This window comes from Callorhinus ursinus, unplaced genomic scaffold, assembly GCF_003265705.2.
Source record: "Callorhinus ursinus isolate GAN/ISIS: 27379988/994484 unplaced genomic scaffold, GSC_fseal_2.0 scaffold3, whole genome shotgun sequence".
Classification (NCBI taxonomy): Eukaryota; Metazoa; Chordata; class Mammalia; order Carnivora; family Otariidae; genus Callorhinus; species Callorhinus ursinus.
In genome coordinates, this window is record NW_027397065.1 from 60217802 (window position 1) to 60240381 (window position 22580).

Consider the following 22580-nt stretch of genomic DNA (forward strand, 5'->3'; position numbering starts at 1 on the left):
CAATAGATCTCTACATAATCTGGTTTAAAGTCATTGTCAACCAGTAGTTGCTTACAATATCCAGAACCTGCAATTATCCTTTCTGTGAAGATACTAAATATGGAAATTCTAAATTTCACACTCAACCTGTCCATTGTTTTATCTCATTTAGTCCCTCTTTAGTTTAGTTGACTCTCTTAGTCAAAACAGTCTCTCACATATAACCCAAATCACCTGTTGAAAAATTAATCCCCCATTTTTAGTCTTCAAGACTAAAGGATTAGCAACTTCATAAAGCTTCATAAAGCTGTTACAGTCTATAAGGATCATGATAGGCTACAGGGAACATACATGTAAGTTGTGTGTATGCATATACATAATTATATTTAACATAATATACATACACATCTCGCATACACTGTCCCTTCTTATATATTAAGCAGAGTGCTTAATGCTTAATATTGAACACAATACTTACTGGCTTGAATTTACACTTCATAAGTAAGTATCTGGGGGTCTAAATGTCAAATGACAGAAATCCAATAAAGCCTGACACTGAGGTTCCATGAGATCTGAATTTAAAGTTTCATTATTTTTCTTGCATGCTCTTGCTAATGGCCAATAACTAATCCAATTACAAGCTGACTTCTGTGAGGCTGTTCAGACAAGAAAAAGAATCATGAATTGATTAACCATATGGCATTTCTTCTCCCTCTCTAGGAGCAAGAAAGAACTGGGACAAGAAAAAAATGGGTTTCAATTCCAGTATAAAGTACTGAAATGGTTCTCAGCTTTTACAAAGAAGTGTGAATATTTATAAATGTATGAGTTATAATTTTTTTATTATGAAAATTTTTAACATGTATAGGAGAGTTAATAATGTAATGGAATCCCATGTATCCACTGGTTCATTCAAGTTACCAATTTGTCAGTCTTGTTCCATCACCATCTCCACCTAATACACACATCCGCATTGTCACTCAATTAATCTGGCTGACGAGTATTATATTTTTCAGCATGATGAACTGATATATAGAACTAGACTTAAGGAAAATAATAACTAACTCTTTTGAGCTCTTAAGATGTGCTAAGCATCCCAAGAATTAATTCAATTGAATTAAGCAGTTTGAACATTAATCCATTTAATCGTCAATAACCTGTGAGGTAGGTACTATTATTATTCCTTTGTTAAATAATAGGATATTAACGCACAGAAAGGTTCAATAATTTTTGTGGAGTCACACAGCTAGGAAACGACAGGGCGAGTATTCAACCTCAGATCTCTGGTTCCAGAGACCATTTTCCTAACCACTAAACTACCCTGTCTGAAAGTTATTAGAACCATAAGAAATAATATTCAGATGTCAGTAGTAAACTGAGACTTAAATTAAGGTTTTCATTCTGGTACAACACTCAGATATAAAAGAAAATGAACAAGATACAAATATGGGATTATGGTTTTATTAAAAAAAAATTTTATATGCTCCAAAACATTTTACTTGGAAATCTTCACTAGAAGTAGGAAAAGGAAAAACAGTAAAGAACACCAGGATGAATACATAACACATACTTTAATTGCGGATACATTAAATGTATTTTAATATAATACTTCCAATAACATTATTTCATACTGTGTTAAAAATAATACAAGAAAGTGACACTAGAGAACTACAGAATCCTGGATTCTGTTGCAGATAAGGTATTCTTATTAGAGTCAGAATTGGAGCCCTGGAAGATGGCAAGAGAAAAGTGACAAGCAATCCAAAACTAGGATGTCATCCAGTTGTGGGTTTTTAAAAATGCCATTAAAATAAATCTGAGAATACCATCAGACACAGTTCTCACATTAAGGAACATCATAAAATCCACAGTGGGAGTGTAAAAGTTGGAATGTAATTTTATTGCAGGGTTTCAGTCATAACTCTCACCTCACTCTACTGTATGCAAAGGAATGAGGGAAAGTCTTGTCATGATTTACACCTTAATCAACATCACACAATTCACAGTAGCCAGAAACCCTATAAATGCCACAAAGCAGATAGGCCTTTAAGTTTCAAAGCCTACTTAACAACAACAAAAAAAAATTTGCATTGGGAAAGAACCACACAAATGTAAGGATTATGAAAAAATCCTTTAACAGAGTTTAAGTTTTCGTAACCATTCAAGAACTCAATGTAGAGAAACCCCCAGTGTAATAAACACAGCAAGGCCTTTAGGTTATCACTCACTCATGAGTAGAGCCCACACTGCAGAAAAGACCTTAAATGTAATCAAAGTAAAAAGGTCTTAAGTAATGACTCATTCCTTAATTCTGTATCAGAACTTCCGTAAGAAAGAAACTTTATGAATGTACTGAATGTGCAAGGCATTTAACCAAATGGATGAAATTTGAAAACACTAATGCCTTCCCAACCACCATAAATAAAATAGCACTACTTTCCAGATTATAACAAGCACTTTACCCTGCTTTATTCTTTATAGCGCTAACCCCTTAATACACTATAAATTTGTTTTTTTAAAATGTGTTCACTTCCTCCACTAAAATATAAACTCCAAAAAATGGTGTTTTACAAAGCTGTATCATCAATGCCTAAGATGAAACCTGGCATGTAGTAGGCACATAATAATTGTTAATGAGGGAATTATACTACTTTCCTTATGTAGAATATTTGTTATCTTGAAGACACTTCATTCTAAGTGAAATAGAATTTTCATAGGCTTTAACACATACATAAAAAAAATCTGCTGTTCCTTGTTTTGTAATACATCAGAGTAAAGATCATTACAACTGTTATGGTCTACAAATTACTCTCCAATTGTGTGGGGGATGGAAAAGTACAAAAAGCACCCAGGAGCACCCTTAGAACTATACCAACCAGTGAGGGACCCAAGTAGTTCATAAGGGTCATAAAGGCAAAATGGAAGTTCCCATTTCTGAAGAGAAAGTTATGGTTTTCTCAAGTTCCAAATCCATATAATACTAAACTCCTCTGAGGAGTAATTCCTTATTTGCCTTGTCAACCACTGGTATAGAGGGCATGGCAGTTTGGAATCCAATAGCAGCAACCCTTTTGTGCAGAGTTCAGCACTTAAGAACCATGTCTCTTATTAATTTAAAAAAAAATTACTAAGGGCTTACTATTCATTAAGCACAATGTATAAAGATAAATTTTTTTTTAAATATGGAGTTCACCAACTCATAAAGAACTATAAAGCAGTGTTACCTATTTGATAATATGAGAGGGAAGATTAAGGGAGCAGAAGCAAAGGAACATCTAACTTTGAGTGGAAAGGGCTGGAAAAAGCCTTAGGGATAACAGTGTCACTGGAGCTGAGTCCTAAAGGATAAGGAGGTATTCACCTGGCCACAAAGAAGGGCAAAGCATTCTAGGCAGAAGTAATGAGATCTTCAAAGACTACTGAGGGTAAAAAACACATAGCATGTCAGGAAAGGAACCAAAGTACTTGCAATTGATCATGATGCTCCAAAAGGGGTGGGGGAGGGCAGTCTCTGGTTCTAAAATCATACTAAAAATGATTTAAATCTTTATACTTGGAAAGCACAAAAGATATGTTTACAGTAAAACTTGTTAAAAAGCTATGTTAAATAAAAATCTCAGTTGTGTAAGGTTAAGCAAGGAGACGGAGCAGAGATAGGGAGAGATTTTCCTTATACCAAGAGGCTCTATCAGAATGTTTATCAAAAAGGAGCCTGGGTTTTTAATGTTTGAGGAACACTGGACTAGACCATGATTACATAGGATGCATTGCAGAGATAAAACAGGGAAGGTAGACAGAAACTAGATTATGGCACTTCTTTGTTGCCCTGCACTGTGAAAGATCAAATCAAAAGATTTTAGATAAAAGATGAGGGTTAGTTATTTGGACATATTGAATTTAAAACTACTAAAATTATCTGGGTGAAGACATTTAATAGGCAGTTAGAAAGAAGGCTGAGAGAGCAGAAGCTGGGATTCAAGCTGCAAGGCTAGAAGTCAGCTTAACATTATAGGTGTCAGAAGCAGCCATGGCCATGAATGACATCACCTAAGAGTAAGTGAAAAGAGAGAGAGAAAGAAGAAAGGAAAAGGGGGAGAAGAGGGATCAAGAGAAAAAGGCTAGACCTCCAGGGAAGAACAACACCTACAGGGGAGGCAGAGCGAAAAGGAAGCCCCAGGGGAAATGAGGAAAGGCAGAGACTGGCTTTCAACAGGGAGCAGGCAACCTCTTCCGTTCTAAAAATGGGGAAAATGTGCACCCTGGTATTTACAGCAGCAACGTCCACAATAGCCAAACTGTGGAAAGAGCCAAGCTGTCCGTCGACAGATGAATGGATAAAGAAGATGTGGTATATATACACAATGGAACATTATGCAGCCATCAAAAGGAATGAGATCTTGCCATTTGCAATGACGTGGATGGAACTGGAGGGTGTTATGCTGAGTGAAATAAGTCAATCAGAGAAGGACATGTATCATATGACCTCACTGATATGAGGAATTTTTAATCTCAGGAAACAAACTGAGGGTTGCTGGAGTGGTGGGGGGGTGGGAGGGATGGGGTGGCTGGGTGATAGACATTGGGGAGGGTATGTGCTATGGTGAGCGCTGTGAATTGTGTAAGACTGTTGAATCACAGACCTGTACTTCTGAAACAAACAATACATTATATGCTAAAAAAAAAAAAAAGAAGAAAATAGAGGAAGGAAAAAAAAAAGGGGGGGAAATAAGAGGGGGAGACGAACTATGAAAGACTATGGACTCTGAGAAACAAACTGAGGGTTCTAGAGGGGAGGGGGTGGGGGGATGAGTTAGCCTGGTGATGGGTATTAAAGGGCACATTCTGTGTGGAGCACTGGGTGTTATGCACAAACAATGAATCATGGAACACTACATCCAAAACTAATGATGTAATGTATGGTGATTAACATAACATAATAAAATAAAATTAAAAATGGGGAAAATGAGTAGGGCAAAGCTGGGAAATAAAAGTTTAAGTCCTCATAGTCTCAATTTTCTGTAAGAAAGGACCAAGAGCCATATGCTAGGGGAGGGGACAGAGGACCTCATGAGGAAAGTGAGAGGTTTAAATTAGCCACCAGGAAAAAGGAGAGGAGCAACACCAGAAACAAACAAAAGGCTTATACTGAGGGCTCTCCTAAAGTTGAAACTGAGATACTTAATAGGGATTACACTCTGAAGGGCTGCATGTACTTCACATGGGATGCAGCATTCCAGAAAAGGTGGGTGACAGGATTAATTCAATGCTGATACTTGCAGAATGGTTAGACTGCAGGAAAACGGGACAATGGACTTGAAGGGACTGTGGAGAACACTTCATCTGGTGTCCCATATAAGGCTGAGGCTGCATAGGGAAGGAAGAAAATCTGAAAGGGGCTGATGGTTTAGGGGAAAGAGGAACAGTCAAGAGAAGGGGGCTGTGAAGAAGCTAAAGAGATAGAACAGAAATAAAGGAGAAAGAAAAATTAGTAAAAATGAGGAAGTGAAAAGCTGGAAAGATGTGAATTGTCATCAGTTACTAAAATTTAAGATTTCAGAAACAGAAACTGAAGATGGTGATATTATTCAAGGTGTAGCCATGGGAGTAAGTTCCTGGAATGTGATGAAGTCACTGGTGCAGAAGTCAAGGATATCAGCAAGTTATAAGATCACCCCAAGATGACAACAGGAGTTGAGGTAGACAGAAATACTGTAAGCAAGATAGCAAGTCAGGTTCTCTGGCCTTTATCACTCATCTCTACTATTAAAGACAAAAATATTAAAATTTCAATACATATGAAAAGGTGCACTCTAAACACATATGAGCTAATGATGGACTAACCTAACTTGGTTTCATTTGATAAACCATCCATTTTCTTTTAAACAAAATAGGAAAATCACTTGAAAATTTTTATAAAATGCCCAAAAGCATAAAAATTGTAAATGCCATGCGTAACGGTAAAACAAAAATGAAACATTTCTTTTGTGGCATCTTTCATTATCTATCTTATTCTGGAAATGGAGTCTGAATACTAGTCGTGTAATTTTTTATTTTGCCAATTTTTATATCCTTAGCATATATATCTAAAGTAATAAGGTGACTTGATTTTAATCTCTGAAGCATAGTAAACTTCAAGATAGATTTTAAAATAACCTAAAGATATTTAAAATGGTAAATTTTATGTCACAATAAAAAAAAACTTGTAAAGCTAAACTCAATTCCTACTTGGTATTAGTTATAGAATATCTGCAGTTCAGGCTGAGTTAGAATAACATACATGCCATCTTAGAAATTAAAGAATCGTTCTTTCATAGATTTAAAAACATATAATGAAAAATGGTGATGGCATTAAAATAGGTAACCAGGCTGGATATCTTTATGCAGTGTAACATTCTTAAACAGTGTCAATATGTCTTCTTTTCTGGAACTTTTCCATTTCATGGGTTGTTTTGTTTTCCTGTTTGAAAAGGAATAGATGAACTTACTGGTTAGTGTGATGCTGAAAGAAGTTTAAAATTTGTTTTGCATTTGTTGTATTCCATTCTTGTTCTTTCAGGGGTCCTTCACACACAGATACATACTTTTTCAAAATTTTTTCTCCTACTTCTCGGAAATCCAAGGGTTCTTTTTGTGTCGTGTAGCTTGCTCCAGAAACACCAGAATCCACTTCTTGATTTTCTGGCTGTTGATCTGCACAATGCTTCAATCCCCAGTAACACATTTCTCCACTGTACATCATAGCCAGCAAATGAATGTCACTAAATATTCCTGGGAAAATCATTTAGGTTGAGAAATTAGAATTTAAATGTTTAAAAAGAAACCCTGGCTATTTAAACTCTAATAAATTCCTTTTATGGCATTAAGCATTTTTCCTTCTCACTTAACAGTTACGCTAGAAAAGCCAAATTATCACTAATACATTCTTCATGTAACTGGCATTTCTATCTCTATTGTACCTATAAAATAGGTCCATCACCCGCATCCCCCCGAAAAAACAGAGTATTGTCAGAGAATTTTTTTTAATAATTATTTAGGCCACTGTGTTCTTAACTTTTTTGGGATTCTCTTTAGGACCTCTTTGAGATGCTAATATAATCAATGGAACCTCTCCCGGAATATATACCCTAAATTCTCCATACAATTTTAGAGTATTCAGAGACTCCTTGAATCTCATGAACCCAAGTTTTATTTTGGGGTATATTCTAGGATCAGTGATACAGTTCCAGTATTCTACACCTCCTGTATTTCTACAAGAGTCTACAGAAATTATCATACATAAATATGACCCTAGGAGGCCATATAATTCTAAATTATGAAAGATGTTAAATTATAACCAAGATGCTTTATATTCCCAGAAAAAAAGGAATACAATGTAGGATTGTCATCAAGAGTTAAAAGCATTCTTGTTATGAAATAAAGTAATTATATAATTAAATATTTATGGCACACTAAATATATTAATTTGGTAGACATATAGACCTAGAATCAAAAGATCTGGGTATAAATTATTGACTATGATTTTGGGCAACTTTGAGCCTACATTTGCAAATCTGAAAAATGAGGATTCCGTACCTCTTATTTTATGAAGTTGTCTTAAGGAATACATAAATAAAAATATATAAAAGAGTTTTAGAAACCATAAAATGCCATTAAGATACATGATTATTTAACTTCTTGAAGCCACTAGAATACAAATAAATGATTTTAATGTATGATTAGAAAAGTTTACCTCAAATCAATGAGTATCATAATCTCAGCTGCTCACTTAATATGGCTCATTAGAAATGACTATGATGGTATTAGAGATATACAAATAGAAGAAAAATCCAACTTTCAAATCTATCATAGTTTCTATTGTTTGAATCTACTGTAAGCTTTTTATATAGTCACAGAATTTGTCCCTACAACTATCTCCTTCACCTCACCTCAAATTCAGGTTCTAGTATCACCAAGAGAAAGAACAGGTTTTACAGGAGAGATGACTCATTAAACCACCCACCAATAAAAGAGTCACTTAAGAGCAGAATCTGAGGCCTGCATTCATGAAAATGATAGGCTACACTACATTAATTATGCTTTCTATGAATAAAACATGATATACATATTATATAAGTGTTATGTACATGTATAAGTATAAAGTATCGTTACAAACATAATATATAAATATTAAGAAATGTAATTTTTCACTATTCCTTTAGTTAAAAAATCATAAACCTCAGAGAAGAAGCTGGTTACAGCATTAGATGTTACTCAGAATTATATTTTGTATTAGATATGGCATTTTGTTGAATGCATATCCTTTTTATTTTTGTGATCCTATACCCTGTCTAGTTATTCCTAAAAAGAATGGTGGAGGGGAATAAAAAGATAGAAACAAAAATGGAGAGAAGGTTGAACTTTTAAGCAGGCTAGAGCTTTGGGAGGAGGAGCAGAAGTATGTCCCACAAAGTGAAGCCACTTGGGAAGGGTGGGAGGAGTGTTTGCCTAGGGGACATCTGGGATCCAACTTGTGCCCAAGTCTAAGCCTCGGTGTTTATATTAACAAGGAGTGACTGCTGAACAGGGGACACAGATATCCTGTGGGAAAATGTTACTAGAGAGAATGAATGGCTATATGCTAAAGAGTGGTTCTCAAACTGGAGCCTACTTTAGGGTTACCTGGACACGCTAACATGTTGATTGCTGCACCCCCAACTCTAGAGATTCAGATTCGAGCATGGGGTTGAGTTCTGTGAATCTGCATTTTTCACAAAGTCTTAGCACTTAGGTGATGCTGCTGATCCAGAGACTATGCTAAACTACTACAATTAAGTATCAACAGAAGAGATGAACAATGTAAATTAGGCACCTTCTCCCTTTCAACTTCCCCAAGGATTCTACTATTCTCTAGCTATATAGTCTTTTTGCTGCTATGAACTTTCCTTGATATTTTTTCTCTTAATGGTCTGCATGGTTTTCAATAAAATATTCCACTTTGCACTATGCAAGTCAGTGCACTTGGTGAAACATATGTGATAATGGGGGGGTGCAGGTAGGAAGGGGGAGAATAACCCATGAAGTGAGAATGAGGGCAAAAAGAGGACATCCACAGGAAAAAAAAAAAAAGTGGCCAGACTGATATCCACTAGGAACAGTGATTTCTTTTTTTTTTTTTTTTAAAGATTTTATTTATTTATTTGAGAGACAGAGAGAATGAGAGAGAAAGCACATGAGATGGGGGGAGGGTCAGAGGGAGAAGCAGACTCCCTGCTGAGCAGGGAGCCCGATGCGGGACTCGATCCCGGGACTCCAGGATCATGACCTGAGCCGAAGGCAGTCGCTTAACCAACTGAGCCACCCAGGCGCCCAGGAACAGTGATTTCTAAAATCTGGCTGCATCATAATATGGGAGCTTATTAAAAACAGATTCCCGGACTCCATATATTGAACTGACCCCTGCAGGTGGTACCCAGAAATCTGTTAATTTTTAACAAGCTACTTAGGCAGTTAGTGATGCTAGTTCAGAGCTGCTCCTTTCGGGGATCTAGAATCCAGGTTCTGGGTTAAGCTATGAGCCAAAATGCTGCTGAGAAGGCAGCGGCAGAAATCCTCAATGGTATAAAAAAGGTCATAAACCAAGCGTGTGCAAAGCTCAATAGTACTTTGATTTAACCCACTTGAGTCCAGGATTATCCTGACAAGGCTATTTCTATAAGGGCCCACAGAAGAATGAGGCTCAGAAATGACATAAAGAGGCTTACTGAAGACATTATTTGGTAATTTTTAAAAGCTGAAAATGTAATGGCATATAAGTAATGTTCAGAGAACGACAAAATGATTCTCACCTTGGAAAAAGAAATAACAATCATACTAAGTATACACTGCTTTGAGTTTTACCTAAAGTTGGGTAAATTATCATTAACATCTGGCCACAAAAATATTTTGATAATTCATATAGAACTTTTTAAATTAATATTAAGGATAATTCAGAATTATGCTTCCCCCTCTCTAATGGGGTCTCAGGAGGAATTCAGCCCATGAAAAATAGGTTTGCGGGCTTCTAATCTACATCTTCAGAGAGACAAAGTAGGGAAGAGCAAACTGCTTTAGATGAGAACAAGAAACTAACACCAGAAGAGGATCTAGCCCTGTGGCAAAAGTGCTAGGGAGCAGATGTGTTCTTTTTTCTTGGAAAGAAGATCTGTCTCTTTTGATTGTCCTGTTGGAAGAAGTAGTGGAAGCTAGGAGCCAGTGCAATCAAATTATGATTTAAGAGAAGACACCAATACCACAAATATCCTAGAGAAAATTCCAGGCCATAAAAGTATCCTACCCTATGACTAGAAATGGGAGAATAAGGGAAATTGCTGATCTTCCTACTTTCTTTGGTTCTAAATAGGCTTTGGTGCCCATCCCTGCTTTTTCTTTTATATCAATCCATGTGGGTGGGTGAGATTTTAGAAAGGCCATTCTCAATGCAGCTAAACCCTTTATTAGTTATCTGAAATAAATACTTCCTATAAATAAGTCAAAATACCCCATGTTCATCAAAATATCAGGCCCACTGGAATGGCACTTGGTATTCACAATTTTTAGGACAAGCTACTTGCCTGAATTAACTGAAAGTAGTAACTTTCAGCAGTCACCTATTAATGACACTTAAATCATGCTGTTTTTTCTAAGCAATGTTTTCAAATAAAATGGAGAAGTCTACAGAAGCTAACAAAGAAAAATAATTAAAATACTTATAAAATTAAACTACAGAATTTTCCCTAAGTTTTCTTATTTTCCATATTTGATTTCAGATGAAGTATAATTTCAAATTTTCAGATGAAGTATAAAACAAAGTTTACACATATAATCGAAGGTCACTTGCCAGGTATGTGACCTTTGAGAGGTCATCTGGCTTATCAGGACCTCAGTTCCTCCACTTACAAAAAGATGGTAAAAATAAGTGGTTCTTCCCTCCCACATCTCAATCTAAACCCCAAATGATGCTCTATATTCATCCAGTTCCTAACATTTTTTTTTTAAGATTTTTTATTTATTTGACAGAGAGAGAGAGAGACAGCGAGAGTGGGAACACAAGCAGGGGGAGAAGCACGCTCCCCGCTGAGCAGGGACCACCCCCGAAGCGGGGCTCGATCCCAGGACCCTGAGATCATGACCTGAGCCAAAGGCAGACGCTTAACGACTGAGCCACCCAGGCGCCCCCAGTTCCTAACATTTTTAAGTGCATAGATATTTACGACAAGAACTAACAGTTGCCACCAGATACTCGTTCTTCCCTTCTTTCTTAGTTAAGAGACAATTTTATTTGGGATGGCAATGTATCAGGTAAAGGGCTATCCTGTACATCTCAAGTTCCCTTGTACCTGTATGAAGTCATGTGATTAAATTCTTGCCAGTGAAATGTAGGTGGAAGTTTTAGTGTCAAAAACTTCTAAGAAGGTTGCTCTTTTAGACTTGGCTGAAAGAAACATCCTTTTGCCATTCCTATAGACTGAAACATAGGTGAGATGAAAGAGCTCCAAAAGCATCCTAAGACACTGAGAATGCAGTATCCTCAATGGGGATTCATGCTGCACAACTCTGGGAAGTGCTATTTTCATGCTAGTCTATATAAAGTGCCTCCCTCTGAGGCTGTAGGCCGTAGTTCTGAAGAGGATGGAGGAAAAAGGTAGGAACCTGATGATGCCTTGGAGCCACCATAACCAGCTCCAGACCGTTTTTATGTGAAAGAGCAACATGATATATAATTCTCCCAGAATTGCTATAAAGAGATTAGCAGTATTTTTCTGTTACATGAGAAGATATTTAAATTTTTTTAAAGCCCTTTTATTACTTTTTGGTATATAACTCGAAATTCATTTAAGTCAGAGTTACGTCTAATAAACTTAAAATTTTTTAAAAACCTTTAAAACAGAAAACTTCAAAAAGAGATCACATTACCTTCACTCAGTAATTTAGCTGTGCCCAAATCTTGGAAAGAAACTCCTTCATTTAACTGGACAGGACACCGATAATTTAGCATCTGTAGCAAGTAACTGATTCCATCAATAAGGTACTAAATGAAAGTCAAAGCCAAAGAATTGCAAATATTATATACAGAACTGTAGAAACTTCAAATGTTAATTTTTTCCCCATTCTTTACTCAAGAGAAAATTGGCTAATATGTAGATGTATCCTATGGTTATTATATTACAGTGGTAGAAGAACCCACCACCCCCAAAACTTTTATAAATGTAATCTTCCAAATGCTCCAATTAGCAAAAACATATGGGGAAAAGAAAATTAACCAAGAACACGATTCAGTAATATACTTGTCAAAAATGTTATCAGAGGAAGAAAAGGATAAAGATAATAAAGATGAGTTCAGTAACAATTTATTAAAATATGTATGTACTTATTATAATTTAGAAATAGTATGATCAAGCTTTTATATCAAGTGTGACCTCTCACTTCCAGGCCCATATAAACCATGTGTATAATCAACTCAAGTTAGACTCCTTAGTGATACTTAACACTAAGATTTACTGATTTACAGAATCAAGATCAATCAGAGGGCTACAATGTTCTAGCAGCACGGTCATGATGGTTCTTTATGAGTGATCTGCTGACGAGACAGGCTCACAACCAAGTTTGTTCTCTTCAGGCCAAAACTATGCTTAGAAATTAATAAAGACTGTCTAGCTTGTATTTTAAAAAATAAAAATTCAAAACTTAAAAAAAGCACATAGAATTTACCAGTTTACAAAGGCTTTCACATGTTATCTTATTTAATCTTCACAATAATTCCAATTTGTTTAAGAATACATAGCTAGCAAGTAAAAGAGCTGGAATGTAAACCCAGACTGTTGACTCCACTACTTTTCTTACTACATCAAGGACAGTTTTTTGAAACCTATAAATGTCAATGATCAAAAATGCATAAGGAATGCCCCTTTACCTTTTTAAGCAAACTGGATTTTCTTGTGAGCCACTCTCTCCTTTTGGTCAGAGAATGACAATACATATAGAGTAGGGCTCCCCGTCTCCAAGAGAGACATTCTAGGAGTTCATCCCCAAGCAAATCGCAGGGCTGAAACAACAAAGACATAGTTAAAAAAAGAAACCTTGCATCTGTAAAAATCAAAATTAATTTCAAAATATTGAGCAATTCAAAACACTTTCATTTCATGAAACTTCCTTTACTTAAGCTACTTACACATGAATGCCTTACTTTGAATCAGAAGTATAGAAATCTATTGCTACATGAAAATTAAAATAACTACTCCAATTTACAATTTTTTAGAAAATAGTGTTTCAGTATTTTAGTAGCCAATTCTAATATATCTAAAATATAAGTTTTTCATAATCTGATTAAAAAGGTAACTTTTCATTCAATAAGTGGTGTGGGAAAACTGGACAGCTCCATGCAAAAGAATGAAAATGGACTACTTTCTTACACCATAAACAAAAATAAACTCAAAATGGATTAAAGATCTAAATGTAAGACGTGAAACCATAAAACTCCTAGAAGAAAACACAGGCAGTAATTTCTTTGATATTGGTCTTAGCAACACTTTTCCAGGTATGTCTCCTGAGGCAAGGGAAACAAAAGCAAAGATAAACTACTGAGACTACACCAAAATAAAAAGCTTCTGCACAGCAAAGGAAACCATCTGCAAAATCAAAATGCAACCTACTGAATGGGAGAAGATATGTGCAAATGATATATCTGATAAGGGGTTAATATCCAAAACACATAAAGAACTTCTACAACTTAACACCAAAAAACCCCAAATAATACAATCAAAAAGTGAACAGAGGACCTGAATAGATACTTTTCAAAAGACGACATAGAGATGGCCAAAGAACATATGAAAAGATGCTCAACATCACTAATCATCAGGGAAATGCAAATCAAAACAATGAGATACCACCTTGCACCTGTCAGAATGGCTAGAATCAAAAAGACAAGAAATAACAAGTGGTAGTAAGGATTTGGAGAAAAAGGAACCATCATACACTGTAGGCAGGAATGTAAATTGGTGCAGCCACTGTAGAAAACAATTTGGAGGTTCCTCAAAAAATTAAAAATAGAAGTACCATATGATCCAGTAGTGCATCCACTCGTGCGTAATTCCACTAGTGGGTATTTACCCAAAACAAAGACTAATTTGAAACAATACACGCACCCCTATGTTTATTGCAGCATTATTTACAATAGCCAAGATATGGAAGCAACCCAAATGTCCATCAATGAATAAGTGGGTAAAAATGTGGTATATATATACAAAGGATTATTATTCAGCCATAAAAAAGAATGAAATCTTGCCATTTGTGACAACATGGATAGACTTAGATATCACTTAGATAGCTAAGTGAATTAAGTCAGAAAGAGAAAGACAAATACCATATGATTTCACTTACATGTGAAATCTAAAAAACAAAACAAATGAATAAACAAAAAGCAGAATCAGACTCATAAATACAGAGACAAACTGATGGTTGCCAGAGAGATGGGCAAAATGGGTGAAGGTGAGTACAGGCTTCCAGTTATGGAATCAGTTAAGTCACAGGGGAAAAAAGGTACAATGGTATTTTAATAGCCTTATAAGATGTAGCTACACTTATAAGCATAGCATAACATACAGAGTTGCTGAATCACTACCTTGTACACTTGAAACTAATGTGACATTGTATTTCAACAATACTTCAATAAAAATTTTAAAAAAGGATAACTTTTCAGAAATGTTACTTGAAACAAGATCACAGTTATTTGTACTATTGCTAGAATAAAATAATGAAGATATATATAAAACAGTTTTAATAAATCAAACTTTTAGCAGCCCCTGGGTGGCTCAGTCCATTAAGTGTCTGCCTTCAGCTCAGGTCATGATCCCAGCCAGGGTCCTGGGAAGGAGCCCTGCGTTAGGCTCCCTGCTCAGTGGGGAGCCTGCTTGTCCCTCTTCCTCTGCCCTTCCCCCCCACTCTAGCTCCCTCATGCATGCAAGCACTCTTTCTGTCTCTCAAATAAATAAATGCTGCTTCCTGAGTTAAGCTTCCTTTTTTTTTTTTAAGATTTTATTTATTGGGTGCCTGGGTGGCTCAGTTGGTTAAGCGACTGCCTTCAGCTCAGGTCATGAGTCGGGCTCCCTGCTCAGCAGGGAGTCTGCTTCTCCCTCTGACCCTCTTCCCTCCCGTGCTCTCTCTCATTCTCTCTCTCTCAAATAAATAAAATCTTAAAAAAAAAGATTTTATTTATTTATTTGACAGAGAGAGAAAGTATAAGCAGGGGCATTGGCAGGAAGAGGGAGAAGCCGGCTCCTTCTGAGCTTGATCCCAGGACCCCGGGATCATGACTGAGCCAAAGGCAGATGCTGAGTTAAGCTTCCTAAAATGAGGCCTTTGTGATTTCATTCTCTCTCCCTCTAAAAAAAAATCAAATTTTTACTGTGCTGTACATCTAAAACTTGAGATTATGTATTTCCACAGTTAGCATCCCCTGATAAACACACAGAGAAAAAAAAATCTAGGTAAAGAGAGCCAGCAGTTGAAGAATTATTTGCTTGAAAGAGTAGCCAGGTCTAGAAATAAAAATCTTGGAATCATCTAAACAGAGGACAGTAAAAAGCAAGTGAACAAGTTATGAAGCAAAGAAAGAACAGAGGATCAGAGGATTAAGAAGATATCCTTGGCAAGGGCCTATCTTTCCAGGATGGGAGAGAAGGGAGATGCCTGGGGAAGAGCAAGAGCGAGGCTATGAGACATGAAGAGGAGCATGCAGGACCTCAGAGGGATGAGGTGACCAATGGGAAGGAAGGCAGCAAATGTCCAGGGGGGTGAGAACTGTAAAAAGGACAAAAGAGATGTGGTAATTAGATCACTAGGGACCTTCAAGAAAACAGTACCTGCAAAAGTAAAGGGAACAGAAACAGTAAATAATCTGTGTTTAGAAAATGATCAGGCACCATTAATTCCAACACAATTCCATCATGCAAACATTCTGAAACATATATGTGATACTTTAGTTATGATGTTGTTCTGAAATGTTAAACTCTCATATATCCTTCCTTTAATCTTAATCTAAAACAGAGACAAAGACACATTCCAGAGGAAAAATTACAGACTCTGAAGAGCAATACAGCAAGAATCAGCACCATTTCATTATTATTTATAGGAGTGCAAAACTTACTTTTGGATGCATATTATTTTCTTTAACTAAAATTTCTGGTTCTGAAAGAAAACTGATCAGCTCTTTTACTTTCTGTGAAGAGTCTTCAGGAAAATCTTCATCTACTAGTTTGTTCTCCTCAAAATATGTCATGTCCAAAATAGCCTGAAGTAAAAGGAAGAAAAAAAGGAGTATCCATAAAAACATGAATGATTCTTACAGTTTAACTTTACATATACAGGCGCCTTATTAGACAGCTAAATCTTCCAGCACAATATTTAAATTTGAAAAGTAGGAAAAATGTCTAGAAAAATATAATCTGTATATATATAGAATCTGTAAATATATAGAAAAATATAATCTCAGATGGACTTTACAGGAAACTTCATAGGTATTTTACTAAAACATTGAATTAATGATCTTGCTTCTCCCAAAAAGGTAAGTAAATAAAATGGAGACTTTAGATAAGCTAATCACATATAATTATGAAAAATATAATTTTATGTTCTTTGCAATTTACACATATATTTCTTGAACATTTTCTAAATGCTTGCTATATCAATTTAAGGTCAATACCTCTAGTTTTATATATTGAATCTTCAAAGGATTTGTTTCCTCAAATGCAGAATCAGCATTTGGAGGATATGTATCCTGCCACCCAATAAAGGCAGCATATCACCAATATTATGTAATTTAAACACTAAATCCCCAGCATTCCTAAATATAAGATGCTCTGTTCAAGTACCTTAAAACTACCCAACCCTTTCTCTTTTTTTAATTTATTGGACTAAGACTAAGGAAACTGAGGTCTACCACTAAATCACCTAACTAACCAAGGACAAGTCAATTTTCTTTTAGTGGTAAAAAAGAAGAAATGGCTTTTCAAAGTTCCCTTGCTTTGAGGATAAAATGAATTAACTTATGTAAAGCATATAACTAACTAGCATATAGGGTTACTTAAGTGCTAAGTGTTCTTGTGTGGAAGGCATACGCCAGGAAGGGCAAGATCATTATCCTATGGATAATTATCTGTTGATTCAGAACCAACATTAGGGTCCAAGGAGGCCTGGGGAATTTAAATCTGTATCTCTAGGTCTTTCATCTTATCTTTAGAAATAAATTAAAATGTTTAGGGGCACCTAGCTGGCTCAGTCAGTAGAGCATGTGACTCTTGATCTCAGGGTTGTGAGTTTAAAGCCCCATGTTGGGCATGGAGCCTACTTAAAATAAAAATAAATAAATAATAAATAAATAAATAAATAAATAAATAAATAAATAAATAAAATGTTTAGAACTCTCCCACGTGAAAGACATGGAACAAGCACGGAGTTTTCCAAAGGGAAGGAAAGCCGGGCAAAGCTCTGCCAAGTAACAGCGGGCCCTTCAGGGTTTGAGTATAAGTTGTTACAGGCTCATTCAACCATGAAATCTGAAGGCAGAACTCAGCTTTATGTATTTCCTAACAGAAAGCAGAGTGCCAGGCACCTAAGTGTATACTGTGTACTCTGGAAGCTTATCTTAAGTTTAGTTTCTATAACCACTTCATCTTTATTATACTTTCACAATCATGTAAGGGCATATGAAGCACTATGTCAACTATGAAGTGCTATAGCAATGTTAGTTACATAATGAAATTGTGTTTTTTAATGTCATCTTGCCTCAGCAGTGTTTGAGAAAACCAAGAAAACAGGTCTTGTCCATACAGTAACCTGAATTTGAAAGGAAAGTAAAAAATGGGGGCGGGGACACAGAAAAATCTTATAGACCTACATGACAATAGCAGGAGAGTCGTGTTGAGAATCCCAAGAAAAGATGAATTTCAGGGGGAAAAAAACAATCAGGGACTTCACAGAGACCTTCATTCCCTCTTAATAACCTTCAAGAACTTGGAAATTACATGTATTAGTGTTTTGCTTAATTATATATAAAGGGAAGCAGTTCTCTTATCCGCAAGATTTTTTTCCTCAACACATTAGATAATAAATCTTACTTTTCTGTATATTGCCTCAAAGTTTCAAGTCTCTATGTTTTATATACACAGGTTTTTTTGATGAAAATTAAACACTTTATTTTTATTTTAAAGTTTTTATTTTTAAGTAATCTCTACATCCAACCTGGTGCTCTAACTTACAACCCCGAGATGAAGAGTTGCATGCTCTACTCACTGAGTCAACCAGGTGCCCCCCAAATCAAACACTTTAAATAGAGAATAAACTGGTTTCGCTACACCTAAACTTTGGAGTCAGTCATCTTATATAAGCAATCTTCTCCATAACATGTCAGAAATCACATCTGTTTCAGTACCTGTGTATAAAGTTCTAGAAGATTTGATGGATTTGAACATTCTTTGTCTTCTCCACACAGAAGTTTCAATTTTTCTAGAGCTGCAGAGGCCCGAATTAAAAAGTGATCTGTAAGAGATAAAAATGTGAAGATTATTTCATAAGTTTCAAAGTGTTAAACAAAAATGGTGTATCTGAAATGATATTATGTTACAGCACTGAAGAAGCAGCATGGTAGTAATAGTATCTTTTGTAAAACATGAAGTATGTCATAATGCCTAATCTTTCTTAACAAATTTATCGTGGTAATTTATTCTGAAAAGCTAGAATGAACTTCCTAGGTCCAGCTGTCATTTCATAAATGCAATTTGTATTTTCATTTTCATAATGCTGCTTTTATGATGTTCACACACAATGTGTAAGTAATAAATTTAAAACTTTTATTGGAATAGTACAAACAATACACATAAATCTACAGAAAGGTCTTCCACTGAACTTATTTCATAAATGTATTTTCTAAAACGATTAAATCAAATGCCTCATAAAATGTAAGCTCTGAGCAATTATAACTTTATCCTGTGCTTATGTATTTATATATGTAAATATCTGTTACAATTATAATCCATCTGCATATTTTATTCCTTTAAAAACCTAGAAATGGAACAAATTACCTAATTCCTTCAAAGAAGGAACTGAGTATTCTAATATGTCCTCTAAAAACAATTCACCCTCCCTCTCCTCTACATTGTCTAATTTCTCCCCTCTCTCTAATGTCATATTCCCTTTGCTTCTGTGGTTTCACTTTTTCTTATGGATTTTCCCTCCATAACCTACAAAGTGTCCATACCAAGGTTCTGTCTACCCTTCTGCACCATCTCTTGTCAAATTTAGACACCAAGGTCCTTGAGTTTGCCCCTCTGTACTTCCCTTCTGAAATATATACCCTTTCCAACACTAGCCAATGGACAGAAAGTGTAATACTTGGTGCAGGCCCATCTGATCCAGCTTTAGCACTTAACACAAATAGATAAGCTGTTCACTGTTGAAGTAAAGGCACCACCAGCTTTAGTTATGTCTGCTGTTAATCATACTATGACCTCAAGTTTTCCTAGGGGAGGCCTAATCTGTATCTAAACCAGACTGACTGCTTTTAAAGTCCACTATTCACCTGAACTGCCCTCCCATCTCTCCCCAGCCCCGAAGTAGCATCTATACAATCCAGAAAAAAAGATTCTACTGTGAAGTGAAATTGTATGGAACATGGCACTCTTTATGTGCTTCCTTAGAAACTGAGTTGATATTTTCTTCTTTAAATTCCAAAATTATTTTAAACGTAAAGACTTGCACTGAATTCAGTAAACCAATGCTGAAGGAGTAGCTCACATAAATTTGTAAGTACAGGGGAGGGGGGTTATGCAAACTTTTATAAAATGCAATACTTTTACTGGAACCATTCAGTCAAAGAAAAGATTGACAAGGCAAAGACAAGTGATTCTTACATAATCCTGAAAAAAGTCCCTCTCGTGGCATACTTCCATAGAGTAAACACATTGTGTTTGTACAATGAGAAATAAACAAAAACTGACTTAGTAATAAAAAGAGCATTCTTAGATGGAATATGTGGCTGCATCTGATCTAATTTGAAGTAGAAAATAGGAACTATCAATCCCTATAACCTAATATAAATACATAGTTATCAATCCCTATAACCTAATATAAATACATAGTTGCTACATTAAAGGGCATATTTTGAGTGAATATTATTTTTGTTGTGTGGAAAAGAATGCCAAGTTCAGGGCACCTGGGTGGCTCAGTCAGTTAAGCATCCGCCTTCTGCCCAGGTCATGATCCCAGGGTCCTGGGATCAAGCCCGCATCCACCCTTCTGGCTCCATGCTCAGCAGGGAGTCTGCTTCTCCTTCTCCCTCTGCCCCTCCCCCTCCGCTCTTGCTCTGTCTCTTGCTTTCTCACTCTCAAATAAAATCTTAAAAAAAAAAGAATGCCAAGTTCAGTTCAAACATGAAACCATGTTTTAATTAAACTTCATAAAATAAGAAAATCTTGCTATTAATACTGATTAATAGTTCATAACATGGATCACTATCATTTTAATTTTAGTAAATTTTCACAACTTTAAAGTCTCCCAACAAGGAGCGCCTGGCTAGATCAGCTGGTAGAGCATGCGACTCTTAATCTTACGGTTGTAGGTTCGAGCCCCATGTTGTGTGTACAGATTACTTAAAAATAAAATCTTTAAAAATGAATAAAGTCTCCCAACAAAAATATACAGCACTTTACTTTTACTTCCACCCCTCATTCTAGTCTGAATAAAAGAACTCTTCCATGGGAAAATGAGAACGGCTTTCGGGTTCAGTGATAAATGAATAAAAAACACTCTTCAATCTCTTTAGACTGGTTTAAATGGAGCTGGGGTGGGGTGGAGATCACTGTAATGTAATGTAAGGTAACCTGGGTACACTTCCAGGTAATAGCCATTACAGTCCATAAACTATTCTTGTGAGTCCTTGGATTTGCTTACCACACACTGAAAAAGAAATCCTCAGGGTGATCTGTGGGTTTTGAAGAACATACTCCTAAGAAAAGATAATCCAGCAAATAATCTTCACTGGAACTTGAGCCATTTCATTGTGGACCCTACTCAATAAATTCACCAACAATCAATCATCTGGCAAAATGTTCCACTACTATTTTCCTTAAGTCTGATGACAATGAGTCAGTCCACAAGAATTTAAAAACCTATCTGTAGTAAAGGCTCAAAACTCAAAAATAATAGGAAGCTGAAATGTAATAAAAGAGAATTGGATTTAAAACTAAAAGTCGAAGTAAATAAATAAATAATAAAAAATAAAAGTCCAGGTAATTCTCTAAGCCAGTCTGTCCTAAGGAAACCACTTAGACATTTCCAAACAAGTGTTCTAACACTAACAGAGCCCTTGTGAGAACTGAGGTGATGTATACGAAAGGATCATCCAAACTATACCAGTGTAAAGCTCTGCTGTAGAATACTATTTACAGTTGGGTTTAGAGTCCAAAACAGAAGACGGAAATTTATAACGCAGCAATGAAAAAGTGTAACTGTTATACACGCCTAGCTATCTTTACTGCACCCAAAACAACCATTACTTATTTGTGTACTATCAGTCAGCTTCAACCACTCATTTAAACTTTTGTACTTTTATCCAGATTTTAACCTTTTCCCAGTCGCTATCAAGATAAAGAGCAGCACGGATTTGATTGAGATGTAAGAGGTTTTCATGGGTTATGAAAAATGCAGTTACGACGCAAATGCCTTGGCATAAGGCAACGTGAGTTCCTGGAGGTGGACAACCGACCCTGAAGCGAGGGTCAGAAGCGCAACACCTTGGGTAGCTCTGGTCTGGGCGCTATACGGACCACAGGCCGAAGCCTCCAAGCCCCTACTGGCGTAGAGTGCCAGCTCTGAAATACCGCCAGCCCGCCCGCCCCCCTCTTCTCCGCTCCCTCACCATCTTCGCCGGCAGCTTCGCTAAGCTGCTGTATGTGGGCCTGAGCCAGGTCCCCGAGCTCTTCCACTCGCCTCACCACACTGGAACCTGCGGCCGCCATGGCCACAACGGGCGGGCGCGCCCCAGCCACGTGACTGCGCCTGCCCGCGGTCAGCTGATCTCCAGGCGCAGGGGGAGCGTGAGGGCGGAGCTCTTTCGGTTGGTGGGAGGGAACCCCAGCTCTGTAAAGGGGCTTGCACAGGCCGGTAAAGGTGGTTACTGTTTATTTTCTTCCTCTCTGTATTCCCCTCCCTCCCAGAATCCAGAACAATAGGGATACGTTAGGGGCGGGCATGACGTCAGGGCACGCCTTTCTCCCGCCCCCTCCTCTAAACCAATCGGGAGCTCTCCACGCCCTCACGTTGGTCCAATGGGAAGCCCCATTTTCTCGGGGAGGCGCTGGGTGGATGCGACTGGCTGATGGTGTTTGGCTGGCCGACCTCGCTGTTTGGTTTCTGGCCCGCGCTGCCGCCGTAGTGTATAGGGCAGACGGGAAGGTCCGGAAGTAGGATTGTCCCCTTTTGGCCTTGGAGTGAGGGCGTTGCCTAAAATGAAATGATCATAACCCACTGGTCAGAAATGGAAAGCCTGACAGCCCCCTTGCAAGCACACATAAGTCTTCAGAGGTTATTGTGTG

At 36.8% G+C, this 22580-nt stretch overlaps 1 protein-coding gene across 2 annotated transcripts; it reads right to left on the reverse strand.

The window, feature by feature from the left end:
* Window positions 1–1553: 1553 nt before the first annotated feature.
* RIMOC1 (RAB7A interacting MON1-CCZ1 complex subunit 1) lies at window positions 1554–22190 on the reverse strand. 2 transcript variants are annotated; one of them, XM_025867344.2, is made up of 7 exons: window positions 21905–22190; window positions 18422–18528; window positions 16139–16282; window positions 12908–13039; window positions 11911–12025; window positions 6561–6747; window positions 1554–6436 (listed from the first exon to the last, which is right to left on the reverse strand). In XM_025867344.2, the coding sequence occupies exons 1-7, from the start codon at window positions 22002–22004 to the stop codon at window positions 6328–6330; spliced, it is 894 nt and encodes a 297-aa protein (XP_025723129.1). In that variant the 5' UTR covers window positions 22005–22190; the 3' UTR covers window positions 1554–6327. The 2 variants fall into 2 exon arrangements, with proteins under 2 accessions (XP_025723129.1, XP_073747052.1); XM_073890951.1 differs by having other exon boundaries at window positions 1554–6747.
* Window positions 22191–22580: the final 390 nt, after the last annotated feature.